The sequence below is a fragment of the Pongo abelii genome, chromosome 5 (assembly GCF_028885655.2).
Source record: "Pongo abelii isolate AG06213 chromosome 5, NHGRI_mPonAbe1-v2.0_pri, whole genome shotgun sequence".
Lineage (NCBI taxonomy): Eukaryota > Metazoa > Chordata > Mammalia > Primates > Hominidae > Pongo > Pongo abelii.
The window spans coordinates 86457162-86484899 of NC_071990.2; the positions used below are offsets into that span (position 1 = coordinate 86457162).

The following is a 27738-nucleotide window of genomic DNA, read 5'->3' on the forward strand; positions in this document are numbered from 1 at the left end:
AAGTGAGTAAAACTCCAGAAAAGGAATTGTATGACAAAATGAACTTTAGACTCAAAATTTTGGGAGATCAGGGATTCTCTGGAGGAGGTGCTCCTGGACTTCAGCAAATTGTCCTATTGATTTGAACAATAAAGATAGCTCAAGCTGGTACCAAGTACTGATATGAAATTTGTCAAAAGTCAGGGTCACCTCTACTCATAGTCCCTTTGTGGTCACGAGTTTGTAAACCAAGAAGTATCTAAGCCAAGTCTCAGTCAATTTAGAAGTTTATTTTGCCAAGATTAATTAAGAACAATGCTCAGGAAAAAGAACATGGAATGACAGGAATAGTCTGTGTTCTGTGCCTTTCTCCAAAGATGACTGTGAAGGCTCCAACATTTAAAGGGGAAAAGCAGGCTGATGGGGACGATTAATATTGTACAGTGAAAAATGTATAGTTATTTTTTTCCATTAAAAATGGGAAAATAGGCATGGAAAAGGCAAATAGCTTATTTAAGTTTATCTAAGAAATCTGTGGTGGAGCTGAGTCTTCCAATACCTACGGAATTGTTTCTCAAAGAACCTACTGGACTCTGCTATCTTGACAAGACCTCACTGTAGTTTTGTGAAATTTATTGTGTGTTTTATTTATTTATTTAAAACTGTGGCCTTAATAGCTGTACATTGGTAAAGCTATGGTATTCCTATGCAAAAAACAGAAAACTCCCCAGAGCAGAATACCTTCTATTCCTGTAAGAAGATTTTCCTTTGAAAGTTGATCTCTAATGCTTCTGATACCTTAGACAAGATTTTCTGAGAGTATGACAGAATTCTCAAGTTGGACAATGCTAAACAGCTGAACATGGACATCCCCCCAACCCTCATGAAAACAGCCTGACTTTGAACAAGAGAAGGAAATCGCCAGTGATGAGGCATTGGCATGACCAAGGCTGATCTCACAAATAATTTGGGAACTATTAACAAGTTCTGTCACAAAGCATTTATGGAGGCTCTTCAGGCTGGTGCAGACATCTTCATGATTAGGCAAATAGTTTGGTGTTTACTTTTATTCTGCCTATCTGGTGACTGATAGAGTGGTTGTGATCATAAAGCACAATGATGATGAACAGTAAGCCTGGGAATCTTCTGCCAGGTATTCCTTTACTGTATATGCTGACCATGTTGAGCTCATTGGTAGGGGTACCAAAGTGATCCTCTGCCTTAAAGAAGACCAGACAGAGTACTTACAAGAGAGATGGGTCAAAGAAATAGTAAAGAAGCACTTGAAGTTCATAGGCTATTCTATTACCTTTTATTTGGAAAAAGAATAAGAGAAGTAAATCACTAATGATGAGGTTGAGGAAGAGAAAGGTGAGAAAGAAAAAGAAAAAGATGGTGAAGAAAAGCCCAAGATTGAAGATGTGGCTTCAGATGAAGAGGATGACAGTGGTATGGATAAGAAAAAGAAAACCAAGGCTGGATGCAGTGGCTCATGTCTGTAACCCCAGCACTTTGGGAGGTCGAGGTAGGTGGATCCCTTGAGGTGAGGAGTTCAATACCAGCCTGGCCAACATAGTGAAACACCGTGTCTCCTAAAAATATGAAAATTAGCTGGACATGGTGGCCAACACCTGTAGTCCCAGCTACTCAGGTGGCTGAGGCAGGAGAATCACTTGAACCTGGGAGGTGGAGGTTGTAGTGAACCGAGATCACACCACTGTACTCCAGCTTGGGCAACAGAGTGAGACTCCAAAAAAAAAAAAATGCTGCAAAAGGTTAGCTAAATTGAAAAATTTCTAATTAACCTATGGCAATTAAAATAACTCCTTAGGTGATGAAAGTAAGATGTATTTTTGGTTAAGGGAAAAAAAGGTAATTTTTGTCCCAAAGTAGAATGACTGGCTGTTCCAAAACTAGAAAGAAAAAAGACTGTAGAAGGCTTGTGGAACGTTAATCTTATAAAATAAATGTTAGGTGTCATCACATTGGCTAAAGTTAGAAGAGAAGTTTTCTAAGTTTTCCTAAAACTGAACATCAATTTCAAAGGTATATGTTGACACAAAACTAGAATTTGGTTCTCTCTATTAAAACAAGATTTTTCTTGGAGTGTTGTGCTGCTCTTAATGGCAAATAATGAAGGTTTTTCTTTACCTTTCAGGTAATTGGTCTCGGAAAAAAGTATGTGTTTTATCGTAATAGTTCTCTGTGTTTTGTAAGTTGGATTCCTAAGTTTTTTATTCTCTTTGAAGCCATTGTTAATGGGAGTTCACTCATGATTTGGCTCTCTGTTTGTCTGTTACTGGTGTATAAGAATGCTTATGATTTTTGTACTTTGATTTTGTATCCTGAGATTGCTGAAGTTGCTTATCAGCTTAAGGAGATTTTGGGGTGAGACAATGGGGTTTTCTAGATACACAATCATGTCTTCTGCAAATGGGGACAATTTGATTTCCTCTTTTCCTAATTGAATACCCTTTATTTCCTTCTCCTGCGTAATTGCCCTGGCCAGAACTTCCAACGCTATGTTGAATAGGAGTGGTGAGAGAGGTCATTCCTGTCTTGTGCCAATTTTCAAAGGGAATGCTTCCAGTTTTTGCCCATTCGGTATGATATTGGCTGTGGGTTTGTCATAGGTAGCTCTTATTATTTTGAGATACGACCCATCAATACCTAATTTATTGAGAGTTTTTAGCATGAAGAGTTGTTGAATTTTGTCAAAGGCCTTTTCTGCATCTGTTGAGATAATCATGTGTTTTTTGTCTTTGGTTCTGTTTATATGCTGTATTACATTTATTGATTTGCGTATATTGAACCAGCCTTGCATCCCAGGGATGAAGCCCACTTGATCATGGTGGATAAGCTTTTTGATGTGCTGCTGGATTTGGTTTGCCAGTATTTTATTGAGGATTTTTGCATCAATGTTCATCAAGGATATTGGTCTAAAATTCTCTTTTTTGGTTGTGTCTCTGCCCGGCTTTGGTATCAGGGTGATGCTGGCTTCATAAAATGAGTTAGGGAGGATTCCCTCTTTTTCTATTGATTGGAATAGTTTCAGAAGGAATGGTACCAGTTCCTCCTTGTACCTCTGGTAGAATTCGGCTGTGAATCCATCTGGCTTACAAGGGAAGTGAAGGACCTCTTCAAGGAGAACTATAAACCACTGCTCAATGAAATAAAAGAGGATACAAACAAATGGAAGAAGATTCCATGCTCATGGGTAGGAAGAATCAATATCGTGAAAATGGCCATACTGCCCAAGGTAATTTATAGATTCAATGCCATCCCCATCAAGCTACCAATGACTTTCTTCACAGAATTGGAAAAAACTACTTTAAAGTTCATATGGAACCAAAAAAGAGCCTGCATCACCAAGTCAATCTTAAGCCAAAAGAACAAAGCTGGAGGCATCACACTACCTGACTTCAAACTATACTACAAGGCTACAGTAACCAAAACAGCATGGTACTGGTACCAAAGCAGAGATATAGATCAATGGAACAGAACAGAGCCCTCAGAAATAATGCCACATATCTACAACTATCTGATCTTTGACAAACCTGAGAAAAACAAGGAATGGGGAAAGGATTCCCTATTTAATAAATGGTGCTGGGAAAACTGGATAGCCATATGTAGAAAGCTGAAACTAGATCCCTTCCTTACACCTTACACAAAAATTAATCCACGATGGATTAAAGGCTTACATGTTAGACCTGAAACCATAAAAACCCTAGAAGTAAACCTAGGCAATACCATTCAGGACATAGGCATGGGCAAGGACTTCATGTCTAAAACACCAAAAGCAATGGCAACAAAAGCCAAAATTGACAAATGGGATCTAATTCAACTCAAGAGCTTCTGCACAGCAAAAGAAACTACCATCAGAGTGAACAGGCAACCTACAAAATGGGAGAAAATTTTTGCAACCTACTCATCTGACAAAGGGCTAATATCCACAATCTACAATGAACTCAAACAAATTTACAAGAAAAAAACAAACAACCCCATCAAAAAGTGGGTGAAGGATATGAACAGTCACTTCTCAAAAGACGACATTTATGCAGCCAAAAGACACATGAAAAAATGCTCATCATCACTGGCCATCAGAGAAATGCAGATCAAAACCACAATGAGATACCATCTCACACCAGTTAGAATGGCAATCATTAAAAAGTCAGGAAACAACAGGTGCTGGAGAGCCATCCCATTACTGGGTATATACCCAAAGGACTATAAATCATGCTGCTATAAAGACACATGCACACATATGTTTACTGCGGCACTATTCACAATAGCAAAGACTTGGAACCAACCTATATGTCCAACAATGATAGACTGGATTAAGAAAATGTGGCACATATACACCATGGATACTATGCAACCATAAAAAATGATGAGTTCATGTCCTTTGTAGGGATATGGATGAAATTGGAAATCATCATTCTCAGTAAACTATCGCAAGGACAAAAACCCGAACACCGCATGTTCTCACTCATAGATGGGAATTGAACAATGAGAACACATGGACACTGGAAAGGGAACATCACACTCTGGGGACTGTTGTGGGGTGGGTGGAGGGGGGAGGGATAGCATTAGGAAATATACCTAATGCTAAATGGTGAGTTAATGGGTGCAGCACACCAGCATGGCACATGTATACATGTGTAACTAACCTGCACATTGTGCACAAGTACCCTAAAACTTACAGTATAATAATAAAGAAAAAGTAGTTCCCTGTGTTTTATGTTGCCTTTATTAAGCCTTTGATTACTTAAGAAAATTGAGTCTTCTCTATTAAAGAGCTCACGTTTTTCTACAAGTAGGCATTTTTTAAAAGAAATATGTAACCCTGTGTTTGCCTTTTTCTTTTCTTTTTGAGACAGAGTCTTGCTCTGTCACCCAGGCTGGATTGCAGTGGCATGATCATGGCTCACTAGCAGCCTCAACCTCCTGGGCTCAGGTGATCTTTTCACCTCAGCCTCCCATCTAGCTAAGACTACAGGTGTGTGCCACCATGCCTGGCTAATTTTTAATTTTTTTGTAGAGATGAGGTTTTGCCATGTTGCCCTGGTTTGTTTTTTTTGTTTGTTTTTAGTGATAGGGTCTTGCTCTGTTGCCTAGGCTAGAGCACAGTGGTGTGATCATAGTTAAGTGCAGCTTTGAACTCCTAGGCACAAGCAATTCTCCTGCCTCTCAAGTATTTAGGACTACAGGGGTATGCCACCATGCATGGCTAATTTTTCTTTCTTTCTTTTTTTTTTTAGAGACAGCATGTTGCCATATTGCTTAGGCTGGTCTTGAACTCCTGGCCTCAAGGGATTCTCCCACCTTAGCCTGCGAAGGCACTGGGATTACAGAGTGTTTGCCTTTTAAAGTCTTTTCATTATCACTCTGGTTAAATGAGTAACTATCATTTCACAGTGACCTGTAATTCTATTTTTTTTTTTTTTTTTTTTGAGATGGAGTTTTGCTCTTGTCACCCAGGCTGGAGTATAATAGCGTGATCTTGGCTCACTGCAACCTCTGCCTCCCAGGTTCAAGCGATTCTCCTGCCTCAGCCTCCCAAGTAGCTGGGATTACAGATGCCCACCACCATGCCTGGCTAATTTTTTTGTATTTTTAGTAGAGACAGGGTTTCACCACATTGGCCAGGCTGGTGTCGAACTCCTGATGTCAGATGATCCACCCGCCTAGGCCTCCCAAAGTGCTGGGGTTATAGGCATGAGCCACTGTGCTTGACCAACCTGTAATTCTATTTTTATCAGGTGTCTTAAACCTTTGATACTTTGACAAGCTTTTTAAGAGCAAACTCTTAAGTCTTTTAAAAAATTTACCTGTACCCCATCTGTACTAAAATACAAAAATTAGCCAAGCATGATGGTGGGTGCCTGTAATGCCAGCTACTCAGGAGGCTGAGATGGAAGAATCACTTGAACCCGGGAGATGGTGGTTGCAGTGAGCCAAGATTGCGTCACTGAACTCCAGCCTGTGTGGCTGAGCAAGGCTCTGTCTCAAAAAAAAAAAAAAAAAAAAATTACCTGAAATTAACTTTGGGATTTTTTAGTTGGGCCCATGAAAAGCTACAAAGGATGTGTCTCTCATCTTGTAAAGATATTAATTAGGCTTATATTAAGTGTTGTGTTATAGGGGAAGCATTGTCAAATAATAAGTGATACTGGACTTTTTGAGTTATATCTATGGGTGTATTATTTATATGACTATTCTAAAAATCATATGGAATTCCTAGAAATCTGATATGTTGTCAATCATAATATTGGCTATTATGTTGAAATGTTGTATGACACAGAAAAACTAAATTTTCTGGCCAATTGCTGATTATAATAAACTCGTCATATTTTAACCATGGTCATCCTAAGTCTTTGTCATCCATAGAGAGTGGTTTTGATTCTTCTCTAAAAGCATTTGCAGTCAACTATAGTCCAAAGTTGCTTCTTCTTCAAGGAAACTCATGACAATTAAGGATGGAAAGAATTCTGATAAATACAGTTTTTGAATAACCTTAATGTTATGCCATTGAACCGGGTAAGATTTCTAAGAACTCTAAAAAACTGACTGTTTTATAAAACTGCTAACTCAACGTCAAGCAGAACAAGGATGATATACCAAGGAAATATTTGGTAGTGGCAGATTTTCATTCTAAATGAGTCAGTACTGAAATTATTATTAAGATACACAATTTGAATGAAGTCCATGACCCAAATCAAATCACTGAAGCATAGTACCATGCACCTTAATTAGAGAAACAAAATTGATATTTTTTTACAAAGGTATTTTATTTTAGTAAACAAAATACTGATCCTTTTAGTATTATTTTTCAAAATTTAAATTAAAAAAAATTTTTTTGAGACAGAGTCTTGTTCTGTTGCCCGGGCTGGAGTACAGTGGCATGATCTAGGCTCACTGCAACCTCCGCCTCCTGGGTTCAAGCAATTCTCCTGCCTCAGCCTCCTGAGTAGCTGGGATTACAGACGTGCACCACTACACCGGCTAATTTTTGTATTTTTAGTAGATACGGGATTTCACCATGTTGGCCAAGCTGGTCTCGAACTCCCGACCTCAAGCGATCTGCCCTCCTCAGCCTCCCAAAGTGCTGGGATTACAGGCGTGAGCCACCATGCCTGGCCAATACTGGGTCTTCTAAAAGCACATATAAATTCACAATATTTTAAGTGAAATGTCTAGGTTGGGAGTTTATCCTCTGACACATTATTCAATAATTAAGTATTTCTTCTCTTTCTTCTCATCCAGAGTCCACTCAAGCTGACATTTACATTGCAGAATATTCAGTTATCTTTTTCTCTGATTGCTTCTTCCTTTCAGCCTCCAGTTTTTGTTGTTTTGCTTCCAACCTTTTTCTTTGGTATATTTTCACTCCAGCAAATGCCAGGCAGAGAATTAATGTTTTTGCTGCCACGATATACAGCAGCAGGTGCACGTGTTTGAGAACCTTCCAATTCATGGTAGACCAACTATGAATTCACTTCTGATCAACACAAACCCCCACCAGACAAGTACATGAGAGGCGGCTGGAAGTTCAACCCCAGGGAGCTGGAAGGTCTGATTGCTCCCGATGGCAGAGCCTCCTGTGCCTGGCCGCACACAAACCATCCAAAACTGATATTTAAGAGGATGTAAATCCAATGGTAAATGTGGACAGATAGAGAGTTTTCCTATGAGTTTTCCTTCCTGAGTCATTAAAACTCCCATCGTTAAAAGCTTTGCACTCCATGACTTATAATGAAAGAGGTAAATGATCCAAATTGTGAAAAAATTTTGGTGTTGTGACTGTTCTAAAACTGTTAACATGGTTTATGACCAGCCATGATGTGACTAATTTTAAACATATTTTTTGACTATCATATAAAGAATGGTTATATGTATAAATCAGTGAGAATGGAAACAGTGAGACCGGTAATGGTGCTACTTAAAGTGCTGGTCTGCAAAGAGATAAAGAGCTTTCTCAGAATACAAAACAATTTATTCCTTCTTTCATCAAGAAAGCTTGCTATGAAAAAACTATGTTAGCTGGGCTGGGTGCAGTGGCTCATGCTTGTAATCCAAGCACCTTTGGAGACCAAAATGGAAAGATTGTTTGGGGCCAGGAGTTCAAGACTAACCTGGGCAACATAGCAAGTTCCCATCTCTACAAAAAATTAGAAAAATAGCCAGGTGTCATGGCACTTGCCTATAGCTCTAGTTACTTGGGATGCTGAGGGAGGATGATTGCTTGAGTCTAGGAGTTCAAGGTTGCAGTGAGCTATGATCATGCCACTGTACTCCAGCCTGGGTGACAGAATGAGATCCTGTTTAAAAAAAAAAAAAAAAGAAAAGAAAGAAAAGGCTGGGCATAGTGGCTCACCCCTGTAATCCTAGCACTTTGGGAGGCCAATGCATGAGGATCACCTGAGGTCAGGAGCTCAAGACCAGCATGGCCAACATGGTGAAACCACGTATCTACTAAAAATACAAAAATTAGCCCCACGTGGTGGTGCGTGCGTGTAATCTACCCAGGAGACTGAGGCAGGAGAATTGCTGGAACCCAGGAGGCAGAGGCTGTAGTGAGCCAAGATCATGCCACTGCACTCCAGCCTGGGCTACAGAGTGAGACTCTGTCTCAAAAAGAAAAGAAAAAAAGGGAAAAGGAAAGAAAAAGAAAAGGAAAATAAATTTCAGCTGACCTAAATATTGTGCTTAGCAAAGTAGTTGATTTTCAAGTTTCTTATGTTGTCATGAACTAGAAACAGACAGTTCTTGTCTGTGGGTCTCACTTTGAGTAACACTTCTTAGATTATTGCAATAGTTAGGGATGACAGTGACTGGGACTGAAGCAATAATAGTACAGATGGTAAGAAGTGGACATGTTAGGGCTCTATCATGATGGTAGAAACAGAAGGATTTGCTTAAAAATTCATGGAGGTAGGAGAAAGAGGGATTAAGAATAATTTTCAGAGTTTGAACTCGAGCAACAAAGTAGATGGTAGTGGTGTTTATTGTGTTATAGAAGACCAGGAGAGAAGCAGGTTTGAGGGGGGGATCTCAAATGTTCTGTTTTGAACATGTCATCTTTGGGAAGCCTATTAGAAATCTCAGTGGAGATGTTGGGCAGGTAGTCTTGAATGCCACAGAGAGGTTAGGGCTTTACATATTTTAGAAAAAGGTAATTTGTTCACATGTTTCAAACATCAAAAAGTAAAGTATCATAAAATTCAAAGTCTTTTTCTATGTTTGTCTCTCATCTCTCTAGTTCCTGCTTTACTCCCTGCCTCCTTAGTTTCTTATGTATCCTCAAAAGTTTCTTTATTTAGATCTACATTTAATAAAGTTTCTTTATTTAGATCTATATTTTCACCATGTGTGAAAATATTTTTAAGTTTGTTTATGCCTGTATAAGCATATACAAATACACATGCTTGTTTTCACTCCATTTTACACAAAAGTAATATTTATATATATATTATAAGCTAAATGTTTGACTTCCCCCAAATCCATTTGTTGAAATCGTAACCTCCTATATAATAGTATTAGTAGGTGAGGCCATTGGGAGGTATCTATATCAGTTTGGGTTGCTATAACAGAATACCATAGACTGGGTGTTTTAAACAACAAACATTTATTTCTTACAGGTCCTCTGCTTGACTAGGTCCAGCCTTGATCTTCCCTCTTGGTCCTTGTTGAATCCAGTTTGGACAAAGTCAGTTTAGGGAAAATCCCTTATCCTTGGTATCTTCTCATTGTATCTTCACATGGTGGGGAGAAAGATGAGTGAGAGAGAGGGAGGGAGGGAGAGAGGGGGAGAGAGAGAGAGAAAGAGAGAGAGAGAGAGAGAGACAAAGAGCCATCTGCAAACAGGACGAATGCTCTCACTAGACACTGCATCTGCTGGAAACTTCATCTTGTACTTCTCCACCTGCAGAGCTGTGAGAAATAAGTGTTTATTATTGAAGTTACCCAATCTGTGGTATTCTGTTATAGCAGCCCAAACTGACTAAGATAATATATATTTTTCTGCGCTTTGCTGTTTTCTCTTAATAGCATATCTCAAGTTTTTTTTTTTGTAACAGTGTATAGCTTCCTCATTTTTAAATTCAATAGCTACATAGTATTTGGTTATGAGGATATACTGTAATTTATTTAACCAGTTTCCTATTGATATAATTAGGATAGTTGGCATAATTTCCAACTGGTTGATTCCCAAAGTCTCTTTTAAATTTGAAGATTCATAATTCCCTCTATCAAATGAATATTTTCAGAACTATCCCTTCCTTTTCTTCCCCCAAAAAGGAGTGCTAAAAAATTATTTATGACACTCGTTAAAGATTGTTAAGGTGGGCTGGGTGCAGTGGCTCACACCTATAATCTCAGCACTTTGGGAAGCTGAGGCGGGTGGATCACTTGAGGTTAGGAGTTCAACACTGGCCTGGCCAACATGGTGAAACCCCGTCTCTACTAAAAAATACCAAAATTAGCCAGGCATGGTGGCACATACCTGCAGTCCCAGATACTTGGGAGGCTGAGGCATAAGAATTGCTTGAACCCGAGAGGCGGAGGTTGCAATGAGCTGAGATCATGCCACTGTACTCCAGCCTGGGTGACAGAGTGAGACTCTGTTTAAAAAAAAAAATGGAGATGGCAAGGCAGATTTTATTCAAGGGGGCCATGGAGATAGGTGTAGGGAACATGCCAATGGGGTCTTGCACTGAGGTGAAGAGATTTGACTCAGCTCTGACTTCAACAAGAACAGGTGGAGTTTCATAACTAAGAAGCAGAGTTGGGGGAGTCAGTGATTGGAAAATTACTCAGAGGAAACATCAAGGATAAGAGGTTTTTGGCTAAACTGACTTGATAGGGATTATGGCTGGAGGCAGGCCTGTATTATAAGATATAGAGGGTGGTCAGATACAAAAACTGACTTAATAGTATTCCTGCTCAAACTGAATTCAACAAGGACAGAGAGGGTAGCCCAAGATCAGGCATGGTCAGAGGACACAAAAGAGACCGACTAAAGTTTTGGTCAAAAGGGAGAGTTTTTGTCAAAATGCATAAATTGTGTTCTGGTAATTCTAATAATTTTTAAGACATTATTGCCATGATTAGCTTACAAAGGCTTCAACATTTATTTAACAAATATTTATTAAGTATCAACTAACAATATATGTCTAACACTGTTCTAGGTGTTGGAAACACAGCAATGAACATACAAAAATCTCTGTCGCAGAATTTACATTTTAATGGGCAAGACCAAAGGATAAAGGGAAATATAAGGTATGTTAGATACTGATGAGAACTAAGAAGAAAAGAAAGTTGGGAAAGAGAATAGGGAGTGTTTGTGTGTTTGTGTGAAAGTGCTTACATTTTAGATAGGATGACCAGGGAAGTCTTTGCTGTGAAGGACATATTTAGTCAAGGTCTGAAGGAAGTGGGAGGGTAAGTCCTATGGATTTGTGGGGATAAAAACATTCTGGGCAGATGGCAGATAACACTGTTTCAGACATTTTTCAGTGATTCCAATGCTTGGGCTATTGGAGAGCTCTTTGGCATCTGTTGCTTGAATCTGTTTTCTCTACCATGGTCCAACTGACCTTCCATTTTCGCCTATCTCCCTGGCTTCCCACTCTGGATGCTAGGATGACTATGATGAAGAGGACTGAATATTGTTTTTCCGACTTTTTAGGCCTTTGTTTCAATCTCTTTTTCTAGGCTGCTTCGCATCTGTTTCCCTGGCTGTGTTTCTCTGTTAGGTTGCCATCTTGATCTCTAATTTCTGCTGTGCTGTGCCTTACTCCACTTCTGTAACAACTTTAATCTAAGGCTGAGCCCATTAGATCAAAGCCTGTTTAAAATGAAACTGCGCCTGGTAAAATGACCAAATTAATTCCTCTTAATTAAGTGAGAATAAAGGAATGCAAACATTTCAACTACAGAGATAAACAAAAGGTGAAGCAGGAAAATCAAAGCCAATCCAGACCAATTGCTGATATTTATAAACACCCTCAAGCTTAGCACTATTTTGTCAGGCCCAGAACTGCTCCCTAGGGTGAAGCCCCTTTAAATTTAACAAGGTGGCTTCAGGCCACAGATATTCCATTGATCCAATTAACTTTACTTGTTCAACTCTAATCTTCTATTCTCACTTTTGAGAACTCCGCTTCATTCTTTATAACGGCTTGGCTCAATTCCCTGATGTGTGTTTGGTATCCTTTTAGAAAGATCCTCCTACATTTTTTTTCTCTCTCTGGTTTATATTGGTTTCTAGTGTCTGGATTCCTGGAATAGTCAAGCAAGACTATTGTTTTTCTTTAAGGTCTCTGTAAGCCATAGCCCCTGGTCTTGAATTCTCACCCCTTAGAGGGCAATGCAGTGCTCCTCAAATTCTCTGCTCTCTTCTAATAACAGCCTGTGCAATTCTGTCTTTCCAGCTGGATTAACTACTGGGAGGCTATTTTATGGCAGTATCAGAATATATAGAATATGCTAAAGTAAAAATATCAGTGCTAGGAAATTAACAAAGCCCAGGGGTTGGAAAAATTTAATGAGAGTCAAAGGGTTATGATAAAAAAAACTTATAAAAATTGTTAGGAGCAACCTTAAAAATTTTTTAATTTTATTTTTCCATAAGTTATTGGGGTACAGGTGGTATTTGGTTACATGAATAAGTTATTTAGTGGAGATTTGTGAGATCCTGGTGTACCCATCACCCGAGCAGTATACGCTGCACCCTATTTGTTGTCTTTTATCCTTTGCCCTCACTCCCTCTCTTTCTCCCAAATCCCTGAAGTCTACTATATCATTCTTATGCCTTTGCGTCCTCATAGCTTAGTTCCCACATATCAGTGAGAACATACGTTGTTTGGTTTTCCATTCCTGAGTTACTTCACTTAGAATAATAGTCTCTAATCTGATATGGGTCATTGCAAATGCTGTTAGTTCATTCCTTTTTATGGCTGAGTAGTATTCCATTGTGTGTGTGTGTGTGTGTGTGTGTGTGTGTGTGTACATATATATATATATATATATATCACATTTCTTCATCCACTTGCTGATTGATGGGCATTTGGGTTGGTTCCACGATTTTGCTATTGTGAATGGTGCTGCTATAAACATGTGTGTGCAAGTATCTTTTTCAAATAATGATTTCTTTTCCTCTGGATAGATACCCAGTAGTGGGATTAGTGGATCAAATGGTAGTTCTACTTTTAGTTCCTTAAGGAATCTCCACACTGTTTTCCATAGCAGCTGTACTAGTTTACATACCCACTACCAGTTTAGAAGTGTTCCCTGATTGCATCCATGCCAACATCTACTGTTTTTTAATTCTTTGATTATGGCCATTCCATGCCAACATCTACTGTTTTTTAATTCTTTGATTATGGTCATTCTTACAGGAGTATGGTGGTACTGCATTGTGGTCTTGATTTGCATTTCCTTGATCATTAGTGATGCTGAGCATTTTTTCATATGTTTGTTGGCCATTTGTATGTCTTCTTTTGAGAATTGTCTATTCATGTCCTTAGCCCACTTTTTGATGGGATTGATTATTTTTTTTCTTACTGATTTGTTTGAGTTCATTGTAGATTCTGGATATTAGTCCGTTGTCAGATATATAGGTTGTGAAGTTTTTCTCCCACTCTGTGGGTTGTCTGTTTACTCTGCTGTTTTTTTCTGCCATGCAAATTCTCTTCAGTTTAATTAGGCCCCAGCTATTTATCTTTGTTTTTATTGTGATTGGTTTTGAGTTTTTGGTCATGAAATCTTTGCCTAAGCCAATGTCTAGAAGGGTTTTTCCAATGTTATCTTCTATAACTTTTATAGTTTCAGATCTTTGGTTTAAGTCCTTAATCCATCTTGAGTTGATTTTTGCATAAGGTGAGAGAAGAGAATCCAGCTTAATTCTCCCACATGTGGCTAGCCAATTATCCCAACACTGTGTTTTAATAGGTGTCCTTTCCCACTTTGTTTTTGTTTGCTTTGTCAAAGATCAGTTGGCTGTAAGTATTTGGGTTTATTACTGGGTTCTCTATTCTGTTCCATTGGCTTATGTGCCTATTTTTATCCCAGTACCATGCTGTTTTGGTGATGATGGCCTTATAGTATAGTTTGAAATCAGTTAGTGTGATGCCTCCAGATTTGTTCTTTTTGCTTAGTCTTGCTTTGGCTATGCGTGCTCCTTTTTGGTTCCATATGAATTTTAGAATTGTTTTTTCTAACTCTGTGAAAAATGATGGTGGTATTTTGATGGGGATTGTGTTGACTTTGTAGATTGCTTTTGGCAGTTTGGTTATTTTCACAATATTGATTCTACCCATCCATAAGTATGGGATGTGTTTCCATTTGTTTGCATCATCTATGATTTCTTTCAGCAGTATTTTGTAGTTTTCCTTGTAGATGTCTTTCAACTCTTTTGTTAGGTATATTCCTAAGTATTTTACTTTGTTTGCAGTTATTGTAAAAGGGGTTGAATCCTTGATTTGATTGTCCACTTGGTCGCTGTTGGTGTATAGGAGAACTACTGATTTGTGTACATTAATCTTCTATCTGGAAACTTTGCTGAATTCTTTTGGCAGTTCTAGGAGATTTCTGGAGGAGACCTTAGGGTTTTCGAGGTAAACAATCATATTGTCAGCAAACATTGACAGCTTGACTTTCTCTTTACCAATTTGGATGCCCTTTATTTCTTTCTCTTGTCTGATTGTTCTGGCTAAGACTTCCAGTACTATGTTGAAGAGGAGTGGTGAGAGTGGGCATCCTTGTCTTGTTCCCATTCTCAGGGGGAATACTTTCAACTTTTCCCCATTCAGTATTATGTTGGCCTTGGTTTTGTCATAGATGGAGACAGAGCCTTGCTCTGTCACCCAGGCTGGAGTGCAGTGCATAATCTCAGCTCACTGCAACCTCCACTCCCTGGATTCAAGTGATTCTCTTGCCTCAGACTGTCAAGTAGCTTGGACTACAGATGTGGACCACCATGCCCAGCTAATTTTTGTATTTTTAGTAGAGATGGGGTTTCACCATGTTGGCCAGCCTGGTCTCAAACTCCTGACCTCAAGTGATCTACTCACCTCAGCCTCCCAAAGTGCTGGGATTACAGGCATAAGCTACTGCACCCAGCCGCAACATTAAAGTTTTATGCCAATCTTGTTGCCAGGGCAAAAGGCTCCTCATAGGCCCTGATAAGGTTTGGATTTGTGACCCTGCCCAAACCTCATGTTGAATTGGAGGAACAGCCTGGTAGGAGGTGATTAGATCATGGAGGAGGATTTTCCCCTTGCTGTTCTCTTGATAGTGAGTGAATTCTCATGAGATTTGATGATTTAAAAGTGTGTGGCACTTCCCCTTCATTCTCCTGCTCCACCATGGTAAGACATGCTTGCTTCCCCTTCACCTTCTGCCATGATTGTACATCTCCCAAGGCCTCCCAGTCATGCTTTCTGTTAAGCCTGTGGAAGTGTGAGTCAATTAAACCTATTTTCTTCATAAATTACCCAGTCTCTTGTAGTTCTTTATAGCATTGTGAAAACTAACTAATACAGAAAATTGGTACCAGGAACGTGGGGCATTACTATAAAGATACCTGAAAATGTGAAAGCAACTTTGGGATTGAGTAACGGGCAGAGGTTGGAACAGTATGGACAGCTTAGAAGAAGGCAGGAAGATGAGGAAAAGTTTGGAACTTCCTAGTGACTTGTTGCATGGTTTTGACCAAAATGCTGACAGTGATATGGACAATGAAGTTCTGACTGAGGTAGTCTCAGATGGAGATGAGGAACTTACTCGGAACTGGAGTTTACTCTTGCTATGCTTTAGCAAAGACACTGCTGGAATTTTGCCCCTGCCCTAGGGACTGTGGAACTTTATACTTGAGACAGATGATTCAGGGTACCTGGCAGAAGAAATTTCTAAACATCACAACTCTCAAGATGAGACCTGGCTGTTTCTAAAAGTGTATGCCCATATGCATAATCAAAGAGATTTTCTGAAACTGGAACTTATATTTAAAAGGGAAGCAAAGCATAAAAGTTTGGAAAATTTGCAGCCTGGCCATGTGGTAGAGAAGAAAAATCCATTTTCTGGGGATCAATTTAAGCTGGCTACAAAAATTTGCATAAGTAAAAACAAGCTAATGTTAATAACCAAGACAATGAGGAAAATTTCTCCAGGGCATGCCGGAGAACTTTAGTGGCAGCCTCTCCTATCATAAACCCTGAGGCTAGTAGGAAAAAATGGTTTTGTGGGCCAGGCCCATGGTCCAACTGCTTTATGCAGCCTTGGAACATGGCATCCTGCATGTCAGCTGCTCCTGCTCCAGCTGTGGTGAAAAGGGGTAAAGGTACAGCTCAGGCCATTGCTTCAGAGGGTGCTAGCCTCAAGCCTTGGTGGCTTCCACGTGGTGTTGGGCCTGTGGTTGTGCAGAAGGCAAGAGTTGAGGTTTGGAAGCCACCTCCTAGATTTTAGAGGTTTTATGGAAACACCTGGATGTCGAGGCAGAAGTCTGCTGCAGGGGTGGGGCCCTCAGGGAGGACCTCTACTAGGGCAGTGTGAAAGGGAAATATGGGGTTGGAGCCTCCACACAGAGTCCCCACTGGGGCACTGCCTAGTGGAGCTGTGAGAAGAGGGCACTGTCCTTCAAGCCCCAGAATGTTAGATCCATTGACAGCTTGCACCATGTGCCTGGAAAAGCTACAAGAACTCAACCCCAGCCTGTAAAAGCAGCTGGGAGGACTGTACCCTGCAGAGCCATAGGATCAGAGCTGCCCAAGGCCATGGGAGCCCACCCCTTGCATCAGCATGCCCTGGAGGTGAGACATGGCATCAAAGGAGATCATTTTGGAACTTTAAGATTAAATGATTGACCTGCAGGATTTTGGACTTTCATGGGGCCTGTAACCCCTTTGTTTTGGCAAATTTCTCCCATTTGGAACAGGAGCATTTACCCAATTCCTGTACCCCTGTTGTATATTTGAAGTAACTAACTTGTTTTTGATTTTATGGGCTCATAGGCAGAAGGGACTTACTTTGTCTCAGATGAGACTTTGGACTGTGAACTTGTGAGTAAATGCTGAAATGAATTAAGACTGGGGGCCTATTGAGAAGGGATAATTGTATTTTGCAATGTCAGAAAGACATGAGATTCAGGAGGGTCTGGGGCAGAATGATATGGTTTGAATTTGGGTCCCTGCCCAAATCTCATGTCAAATTGGAGGAGGGGCCTGATGGAAGGTGATAGAATCATGGGGGCAGATTTCTCCGTTGTTGTTCTCATAACATTGAGTGAATTCTCATGCGATCTGATGGTTTAAAAGTGTGTGGTGCTTCTCCTTTTGCTCTCTCTTCTGCTCCACCATGGTAAGATGTACTTGCCTCTCCTTCCCCTTCTGCCATGATTGTAAGTTTCCTGAGGACTCCCGGCCATGCTTCTTAAGCTTGTAGAACTGTGAGCCTATTATCCTTAGTAAACTCCCTTTCATAAATACATATATCCTATTAATTCTGGCCCTCTGGAGAACCCTAACTAATACATCATCCAAGAGTGAACAGTGTTTCTCTCTCAGTATGGTGATTCTGTACTGAGATTTCCTCTGTGTTTTACTATGTTTTCTCAGATTTTTCTTCTGAGAAATGTTGATGTTCAGAAAACAAATGGATACTCTAAAAATCTAGAGGCTCCCTTTAAAGCAATGTGAGAATTAACTAATACAGACTAATTCAAATATTCACTCCCATTAGGACCATTTGATAGGAACAGATAATGATTATGTAATTATTATGCTAGCTATATGAAAAAAATCTGGTTTGAGGGCACTAGATTTTTCACTGGGAGTCAATTGGATGTGGAGAGTGGAGTTTTCTAGAACAAGTCTTCTGTTTTTAAAAAAATACACTAAATATAATTTGAGCATTTATATGTACAGACACTATCAAAAGATAAAATTATAACAAATTTAAATATCTTAATTTGTTTTGTGATTCTAGAATTGGACAACACCTTATTTTATAAATTAGGATGAGTATTCTTCTAGCCTGGCAGAAGAGGTTGGTCTTATAGACAGAAAAGAATGGAGAAAAGCAGAAACAGAAAACAAAAAGTGGACTGGTCATTTCAAAGTTACTTTTCCTGTAAAGGTTAAAGCAAAGGAGACTTCCTTAATATGCTGGCTAAAATGGGCCTGTTTGGAGATTTGGCTATTATCTCTCTCTCTTTTGATTTCTTCAAAGCTCATATAAAGATCTAAGTGGCTTTGTGGCACAGAACCTAAGCATAAGTAACTCCATTTTGGTTTTGTCTACTGGGCATAGTGTATGAGCTCAGTCCAATCCAATGGCCTCCTGTAACTTTTATTTAATAGTTCCCCCTTTTGGTCACCAAGGTGAGAGTGTGACAAAAACTTAAGGTACCAGTGATACTCTTAGTAACAATCATTTTTGGTTTTCAGTCCTAGCACATCATTCATAGGTTATGATGTCCTTATTATTGTGCATTTTTTTGGAGTTTTCATTATTCCAGCTGGAAAGGGACCATTTAGTATTGAACAAATGGTTGCACGTAGATGTTTAAGACTTTTAGAGAGGATATAGTGCATCAGGGATACTACTATATTACTATAAGGAGGATAATACTAAGAGTTTAGAGTATGCCCCTTAGTCAGGGTCCACATGAATCAAGCTAACTGAAATCAAATAGATCAAAGAATGAACCAGATAGGAAGTCTACCTATTCTAGGCAAGTAGCCTGTTTGTTCTATTTATTCATATGCAGCAAGAAATGTTAGCAACTGCACAGATTCTTCTCTGTTCAGCTAGTAGGTTGCAATTCTGTTATCTAATGTTCCCTAACTTAATTTGGCATGACAAATCCAACATTTTTGTCAAGTTACCCACAGATTGTAAAATTTCAACTACAGCATTATTCTGCCAAGGGAAAAAGCTAGGCACAGCAAGGAAAACTTAAGAGTTGTAAGTTTCTAGTTAAAGGAAACTAGAAAAATTTAGGATCCAGTTTAGTCTACAGGTAGATGATAAAAACTCAGAAACAATGGACAGGTCTACAGTCCAATAAAAGGTACAGTATAGTTTTTCTTTTTTCTTTTTTTTTTTAAATTTTTTTTGAGACACAGTTTCGCTTTTGTTGCCCAGGCTGGAGTGCAATGGCACATCTCGGCTCGCCACAACTTTTGCCTTCAGGATTCAAATGATTCTCCAGCCTTAGCCTCCTAAGTAGCTGGGACTACAGGTGTGCACCACCACACCTGTCTAATTTTTTATTTTTAGTAGAGATGAGGTTTCTCCATGTTGGTCAGGCTAGTTTTTTTTCTGAAACATAGTTTTTCTCTTAGCGGTCACCCCCATTTCTACCAAAGATAATCAAAGTAAAACTAATTTGTTTGAGCTTCATCAAACTTGGCCTGATTATTTACTTAAGTATAGCAGGAATAGTGATTGACCACACAGGCTCTTTTAAAGTTTGCTTTGCTGGAACTTTGGATACAAAATTTCAGAGAGAACTTGCAAAAGCCTCTCAAGGATAGGAAACCAAACCAATATTTCCAGTTATATCCTGTTATAAAGAGAATTAGTTCTTTTTGAACTTGTGCAAATAACTATATTGCCATAAAAATAGGAACATTCATGAGTAGTTTCTGAATTCTGGAGGGATCATGTCAAGAGAAAAAGTAAATATTTCAGTTTTATTCACAAGAGTATACTTATACTTTACCATGTAGCTGTGATCTATAGATAGCTTAAAAGGAAAAATGTTTCCTGGAAAACTAAAGAACCAACAAAATTTCAAATAAAAAACTCAGAAAAATCCATAATTCTTCCTTTATTTTATTTTATTTTTTATTATACTTTAAGTTCTAGGGTACATGTGCACAATGTACAGGTTTGATACATAGGTATACATGTGCCATGTTGGTTTGCTGCACTCATCAACTTGTCATTTACATTACATTAGGTATTTCTCCTAGTGCTATCCCTCCCCCAGCACCCCCCACCCCCTGACAGGCCCCGGTGTGTGATGTTCCCTGCCCTGTGTCCAAGTGATCTCATTGTTCAATTTCCACCTATGAGTGAGAACATGCAGTGTTTGGTTTTCTGTCCTTGTGATAGTTTGCTGAGAATGATGGTTTCCAGCTTCATCCATGTCCCTGCAAAGGACATGAACTCATCCTTTTTTGTGGCTGCATAGTATTCCATGGTGTATATGTGCCACATTTTCTTAATCTAGTCTATTATTGATGGACATTTAAGTTGGTTCCAAGTCTTTGCTATTGTGAATGGCTCACGGCAGCTTTGAACTTCTGGGCTCAAGTGATCCTTCTGCCTCAGACTTCTGAGTATCTAGGACTACAGGTGCATCACTTTTTTTTTTTGACAATACTTCTCATATAACATATCAAACAAGACTGATTAACATTCTCTTTTAAAATTGTAAATATTCAGTGTTTTCCAGGGGCTGAACTGGAAAGTCCTAAAGTTAATTTCAGCTCAAAAAAGACTTAATTTAGGATTTAATTTTGGGAAGTTTGTCCAAAGTGTTAAAAGTTGAAAAACACTTGTTATAGTTGTTTATTTAATCAGAGTGACACTATCAGATTTTTATGGCAAATATAGAAGTTTATGTTACAGGTAGTTATGCAGACAGGGCTTTCCCACTCACTAGGAATTTTGGGTGATGGTTTGACAATTATCACATTGTCTGTCTAAAAGTGATAAATTGGCAGCTGGTGCCAGAGAGAGGCTATTTTCTAATGGTTTACACCTGTTGCACTAAAGTATTAATTGAATGCAAGTGCCACAGAGAAGTAACTTCCTGGGCATGCACATTAAAAGACAAATGGTGGATTATGACCTTTCAGGGGTACTACACCAGAAAAGGGAAGAAAACCTAAGATGGGCATGCATAAAACTTCCTAAGCACACTGCATGTGCTCACTTTCCAAGGCTAAAGAGGGCACTGTGCATGAGGGCAGCCCCGCCAAGGGAAGACTCATGGGAAAGGACAGCCTGTAAAATCCTAGGATCACAGTTAAACAGGGCACTTGTCCTTCAAGTTGCCCTTTTTGGTCTCTTCCAAGCATACTTTCCTTTCTTTCCTGTTCTAAAGCTTTTTAAAATAAAACGTCCACACCTTGCTCTCTTTTTTTGCCTTATGGCCTTCAGTCAAATTCTTTCTTCTAAGGAGGCAAGAATTGAGGTTGCTGCAGACCCGTATGGACTTACCACCAGTAACTCAGATACCTTCCACCAGTAATAGTTACAGAGTTGTGAGCAAAAACTTCATTCTTTTGATATTAAGAAGACTCACTTTTTAAACAAATAACTGATAAAAGTTATTTTATCAGTTCTTTTATCAAAGAACGGATAAAAGACAGCACAAAGCACAAGAAATTATCTTGATAAAACACAAAATCTTTTCTTCTAGCCAATTACCTAAAAGGTAAAGAAAAACCTTTCACTATTTTCTATTAAGAGCAGATCAATATTCCAAGAAAACCTTGTTTTAACATACAGAACCAAATTCTAGTTTTGCATCAGTGTACTTTTGATATTAATTCTCATTTTTTAGAAAAAACTTAGAACTTTTTTCCTAATCTTAGCCAGTTTGATTGCACATAAAAATTCTTTCACAAGATTCATTTTTCACAAATGTTTTACAACTTTCTTATCCATTCAATTTTTGCCCTATATTTTCTTATTTTTCATCTTGAAACAACTACTCTACTTTATGACAAAAATTACTCTCTTTTGTTGGGTGTGGTGGCTCAATCCTGTAATCCCAGCACTTAGGGAGGCTGAGATCACTTGAGGTCAAAAGTTTGAGACCAGCGTGGCCAACATGGTGAAACTCCATCTCTACTAAAACAAACAAACAAAAAAACAAAAAACAAAATCAGCCAGGCATGGTGGCACACTCCCGTAGTCTCAGCTACTCAGGAGGCTGAGGTAGGAGAATCACTTGAACTCAGGAGGTGGAGGCTTCAGTGAGCCAAGATCATGTCACTGCACTCCAGCTGGGTGACAGAGTGAAACTCCACCTCAAAAAAAAAAAATAAAATAAAATAAAAAAATTAAAGGAAAGAAAAGAAATATTAAATCTGCCAACTTTTTCTCCTGGTTACTCTCCCACCATGAAGTCAAAAAGAAAGCTGGATAAAGTATTTATGAAGGATAAATCAAGTGAATTTGCTTCATTTTCAGAGTTATCCACGCTAACTCCAGGCATAGGGAATGCATTCTTGGCCCTGGAGTCAGTTATCTAGTTAAGAAACAAAGCTAAGTTTTAAGACCACCTATCAAACTAAACCAGTCTCCAAAATACAACTTTATGGGAATTTAGCTAGCTATTTTGAAATTCTTTGTAAGAAACTTACAACTATAAAAGAAATCTCCCTTTGTAGGAGTGTGTCCCTCTCTGCACCAGGAAGAGAGAGAGAGCTAGAGAGGAGAGAATATCACTAGAAACTCTTACAATGGAAAAGGCAGTGGCTTAAGTTTATATAATAAGTCTCACCTTTGACAATTTTGTCTTAACAAGGTTTCCTACTTAGATCTTTGTGCCAGCAAATAATGGTGTTTGAGTTCTGTGCCTTTAAGATGTAAATTTCCTACCTTGTTTCACCTAAGAGTCATCCCTTTGGAAGTAAAAATTTTGGGTTGCTGGGCTAGCAATTGCTTAGGGCAATGGAAGAGGTAGCTAATAGACTTATAGTCTGAAAGGGGAAGATAAACTATTTGGAAATTGGGAAAATGAAAAGTTTTTATGAAGGCTATATGATCTGCTTCTGCCTGTATTTTTATGTATGTCTGTATGTGTGTGTATGTTGTATTTGTGTGATATTTTTCCACCTCAGATGATATTGCCAAAACCTATAAAGAGTTCTATTCACCTTAAAGTGAAAAAAGTGCTAATATAAAATATTCTCTCACAAAAATAAAAACTAACTCAAATGGCTTTTAGTTCTTGTGAGCTGAGATAACCTTCAGTAAGTAAAGCTAGTTTTTAAAAATGTTGATAAAATAAAAACAGAAATGTCTTCAAAATTGTCAGCATTCACATTATAAGTGTGCATTTTTAAACCTAGATTTAATATCAAATGAGCTTGTTATCTCCTAGATATATGAGATCATAAAGCTATAAATCCTGTCCTTGGTTAGTTTTAAGGAGCAATTCAAGCATAGTTATTATGAATGAGTCATTAGCTTTGCACAGTGGCAGTACTGTAACTAGTGAGGTTTATCCGAGGTGCAGTTATTGCTAATTAAAAACTTTTGGTCACCATTCCAAGATGGCTGAATAGGAACAGCTCTGGTCTACAGCTCCCAGCAAGATCGATGAAGAAGATGGGAGATTTCTGCATTTCCAACTGAGGTACCTGGTTCATCTCACTGGGACTGGTTGGATAGTGGGTGAGCCCATGGAGGGTAAGCCAAAGCAGGGCGGGGCATTGCCTACCTGGGAAGTGCAAGGGGTCGGGGGATTACCCTTTCCTAGCCAAGGGAAGCCATGACAGACTGTACCTGGGAAAATGGGACACTCCAGCACAAATACTGCACATTTCCTGTGGTCTTAGCAACCAGCAGACCAGGAGATTCTTTCCTGTGCCTGGCTCAGTGGGTCCCATGCCCATGGAGGCTTGCTCACTGCTAGTGCAGCAGTCTGAGACTGACTTGCGAGGCTGCAGCCTGACGGAGGGAGGTGTGTCCACCATTGCTGAGGCTTGAGCAGGTAAACAAAGCAGCCAGGAAGCTTGAACTAGATGGAGCCCACCACAGCTCAGTAAGGCCTACTGCCTCTATAGACTCTACATCCGTGGGCAGGGCATAGCTGAACAAAAGGCAGCAGAAACTTCTGCAGACTTAAACGTCCCTGTCTGACAGCTCTGAAGAGAGCAGTGGTTCTCCCAGCATGGTGTTTGAGCTTTGGGAACAGACAGACTGCTTCCTCTAGTGGGTCCCTGACCCCAGTGTAGCCTAACTGGGAAACACTTTCCAGTAGGGGCCAACAGACACCTCATACAGGTGGGTGCCCCTCTGGGACGAAACTTCCAGAGGAAGGATCAGGCAGCAATATTTGCTGTTCTGCAGCCTCTGCTGGTGATACCCAGGCAAACAAGGTCTGGAGTGGACTTCCAGCAAACTCCAACAGACGTGGAGCTGAGGGACCTGACTGTTAGAAGAAAAACTAACAAACAGAAAGGAATAGCATCAACATCAACAAAAAGGACATCTGCAACAAAACCCCATGTGTAGATCACCAACATCAAAGGCCAAAAGTAGATAAAACCACAAATATGGGGAGAAACCAGAGCAGAAAAGCTGAAAATTCTAAAAACCAGAGTGCCTCTTCTCCTCCAAAGGATCATAGCTCCTCGTCAGCAATGGAACAAAGCTGGATGGAGAATGACTTTGATGAGATGACAGAAGTAGGCTTCAGAAGGTCGGTAATAACACACTTCTCCAAACTAAAGGAGCATGTTCTAACCATCACAAGGAAGGTAAAAACCTTGAAAAAATGTTAGACGTATGGCTAACTAGAATAAACAATGTAGAGATGACCTTAAATTACCTGATGGAGCTGAAAACCATGACATGAGAACTTCGTGACACATGCACAAGCTTCAATAGCCAATTCAATCAAGTGGAAGAAAGGATATCAGTGATTGCACGTCAAATTAATGAAAAAAGCTAGAAGACAAGTTTAGAGAAAAAAGAGTGAAAAGAAACGAAAAAAGCCCCAAGAAATATGGTACTATGTGAAAAGACCAAACCTATGTTTGATTGGTGTACCTGAAAGTGATGGGGAGAATGGAACCAAGTTGGAAAACATTCTGCAGGATATTATCCAGAACTTCCCCAACCTAGCAAGGCAGGCCAACATTCAAATTCAGGAAATACACAGAAGTCCGCAAAGATACTCCTTGAAAAGAGCAACTACAAGACACATAACTGTCAGATTCACCAAGGGTGAAATGAAGGAAAAAATGTTAAGGACAGTGAGAGAGAAAGGTCGAGTTACCCACAAAGGGAGGCCCATCAGACTAACAGCGGATCTCTTGGCAGAAACTCTACAAGCCAGAAGACAGTGGGGGCCAATATTCAACATTCTTAAAGAAAATAATTTTCAACCCAGAATTTCATATCCAGCCAAACTAAGCTTCATAAGTGAAAGAGAAATGAAATCCTTTACGGACAAGCAAATGCTGAGAGATTTTGTCACCACCAGGCCTGCCTTGCAAGAGCTCCTGAAGGAAGCACTAAACATGGAAAGGAACAACCACTACCAGCCACTGCAAAAACATGCCAAATTGTAAAGACCATCGATGCTAGGAAGAAACTGCATGAACTAATGTGCAAAATAACCAGCGAACATCATAATGACAGGATCAAATTCACACATAACAATATTGACCTTAAATATAAATGGGCTAAATGCTCCAATTAAAAGACACAGTCTGGCAAATTGGATAAAGAGTCAAGACCCATCAGTGTGCTGTATTCAGGAAACCCATCTCACGTGTAGAGATGCACATAGGCTCCAAATAAAGGGATGGAGGAAGATCTATCAAGCAAATGGAAAACAAGAAAAAGGCAGGGGTTGCAATCCTAGTCTCTGATGAAACAGACTTTAAACCAACAAAGATCAAAAGAGACAAAGAAGGCCATTACATAATGGTAAAGGGATCAATTCAACAAGAAGAGCTATCCTAAATATATATGCACCCAATATAGGAGCACCCATATTCATAAAGCAAGTCCTTAGAGACCTACAAAGAGAATTAGACTCCCACACAATAATAATGGGAGACTTTAACACCCCACTGTCAACATGGGACACATCAATGAGACAGAAAATTAAAAAGGATATCCAGGAATTGAACTCAGCACCAAACGGACCTAATAGACATCTGTGGAACTCTCCACTCCAAATCAACAGAATATACATTCTTCTCAGCACCACATCACACTTATTCCAAAATTGACCACATAGTTGGAAGTAAAGCATTCCTCAGCAAATGTAAAAGAACAGAAATTATAACAAACTGTCTCTCAGACCACAGTGCAATCAATCTAGAGCTTAGGATTAGGAAACTCACTCAAAACCACTCGACTACATGGAAACTGAACAACCTTTTCCCGAATGACTACTGGGTACATAACGAAATAAAGGCAGAAATAAAGATGTTCTTTGAAACCAGTGAGAACAAGGACACAACATACCAGAATCTCTGGGACACATTTATAGCAGTGTGTAGAGGGAAATTTATAGCACTAAATGCCCACAAGAGAAAGCAGGAAAGATCTAAAATTGACACCCTAACATCACAATTAAAAGAACTAGAGAAGCAAGAGCAAACATATTCAAAAGCTAGCAGAAGGTAAGAAATAACTAAGATCAGAGCAGAACCGAAGGAGATAGAGACACAAAAAACCCTTCAAAAAATCAATGAATCCAGGAGCTGGTGTTTTGAAAAGATCAACAAAATTGATAGACTGCTAGCAAGACTAATAAAGAAGAAAAGATAGAAGAATCAAATAGTTGCAATAAAAAATGATAAAGGGGATATCACCGCCAATCCCACAGAAATACAAACTACCATCAGAGAATACTATAAACACCTCTATGCAAATAAACTGCCTCTGTGCATATTTTAAGTTTGTCTTAAATGTTTCTCCATGTAAACTGCAATCTAACTGTGTCAACAGACTGTAATCCACTCTTGTAAAAAGTAGCTGAGTCTCAGCCAATCACAGCAGTTGAGTTTCAGTCAATCATAGGCAGCCACCTGTAAAAATGAAGTTGAATTAAGGTGAACACTGAATTCTAACAATCTAGATGTCACTGTACCTCATTTTCATTTTCTGTATATTACTTACTTTTCTATGGCTGTAAATATAACCTGCACATGTGATGGGGCAGAACATTTTGAATCATTTTGATCTAGACTGCTGCCTGATTCTAGAATCACAAATAAAAGCAATAAGATCTATAAAACCATATTTGTTGTAATTTTATCTTTTAACAATTCTTATGAAGTCCAAAGTAGGAAAATTGTTTACTAAAATCTGATAATAGATGTGACTGTTACTGAGGCTCATGTGTAAATTCAAGGGAAAAACAGAAGGAGTACATTGTAGGTGCTCAAAAATTTTAAAGTAAATGTATTTCAGAGAAATATTGGCTATTTACAGCAATTTGGGCTTATTATATTCATAATTTTCTGGATAATTAAAAATAATGTAAAAAGTGAAGTAGAAGCCCTCTTATCTCATTCTATATTTGATCTTGTCACCATGACAAACTATGCTCAGACTTGCAGATAAGTCATTTGGGTTTACTTAAAGATTAATAAACCCAAATTTTCTGCCCTCCTTTCATGAGAATTCCAGGCAGTTGTCAGCATAAAGCTTTTATACCATATATTGAGGTCAGTAATGTAAGAGCAGTGTACTTTTAAGGGTCAAGTTTACACAAATATTCCCAGATGTCAATGCCAGATGTTATGGTTTGATTTTTAACCACAGACAGACTTTTTGTATTTCAGGTCATATAGACCCAAGTTCATTTTAGAATCAGACCATATATACATTCCATAGAAGTTTTTATCTAAATACACATGTATATAAAAAATGAGCATCTAAAGAAAAAACCCTTTAGTGTCAGTGAATCAAAAAGTTCATTAAGTGGAGAATCCTTCAAAAGACAATAAGTACCTAAAATGTTTTACTTTAGAATAAAATATATAA

The 27738-nt window shown here is 39.0% G+C and overlaps 1 protein-coding gene and 2 pseudogenes across 1 annotated transcript; 2 read left to right on the plus strand and 1 right to left on the minus strand.

Annotated features, from left to right (window-relative positions):
* Window positions 1-685: 685 nt before the first annotated feature.
* LOC100457810 (heat shock protein HSP 90-beta-like) lies at window positions 686-1481 on the plus strand (annotated as a pseudogene).
* A 5746-nt stretch (window positions 1482-7227) lies between these two features.
* LOC100458171 (small integral membrane protein 11-like) lies at window positions 7228-7457 on the minus strand. The gene has a single exon (XM_054557830.2). It carries the CDS (start codon window positions 7454-7456, stop codon window positions 7265-7267), a length of 192 nt encoding a protein of 63 aa, XP_054413805.2. The 5' UTR covers window position 7457; the 3' UTR covers window positions 7228-7264.
* A 15734-nt stretch (window positions 7458-23191) lies between these two features.
* LOC112133945 (U4 spliceosomal RNA) lies at window positions 23192-23364 on the plus strand (annotated as a pseudogene).
* Window positions 23365-27738: the final 4374 nt, after the last annotated feature.

Excerpts from the sequence above, each read along its gene's own strand:
- LOC100458171 (XM_054557830.2), bottom strand. The coding sequence starts at position 7,456 with ATGAATTGGAAGGTTCTCAAACACGTGCACCTGCTGCTGTATATCGTG.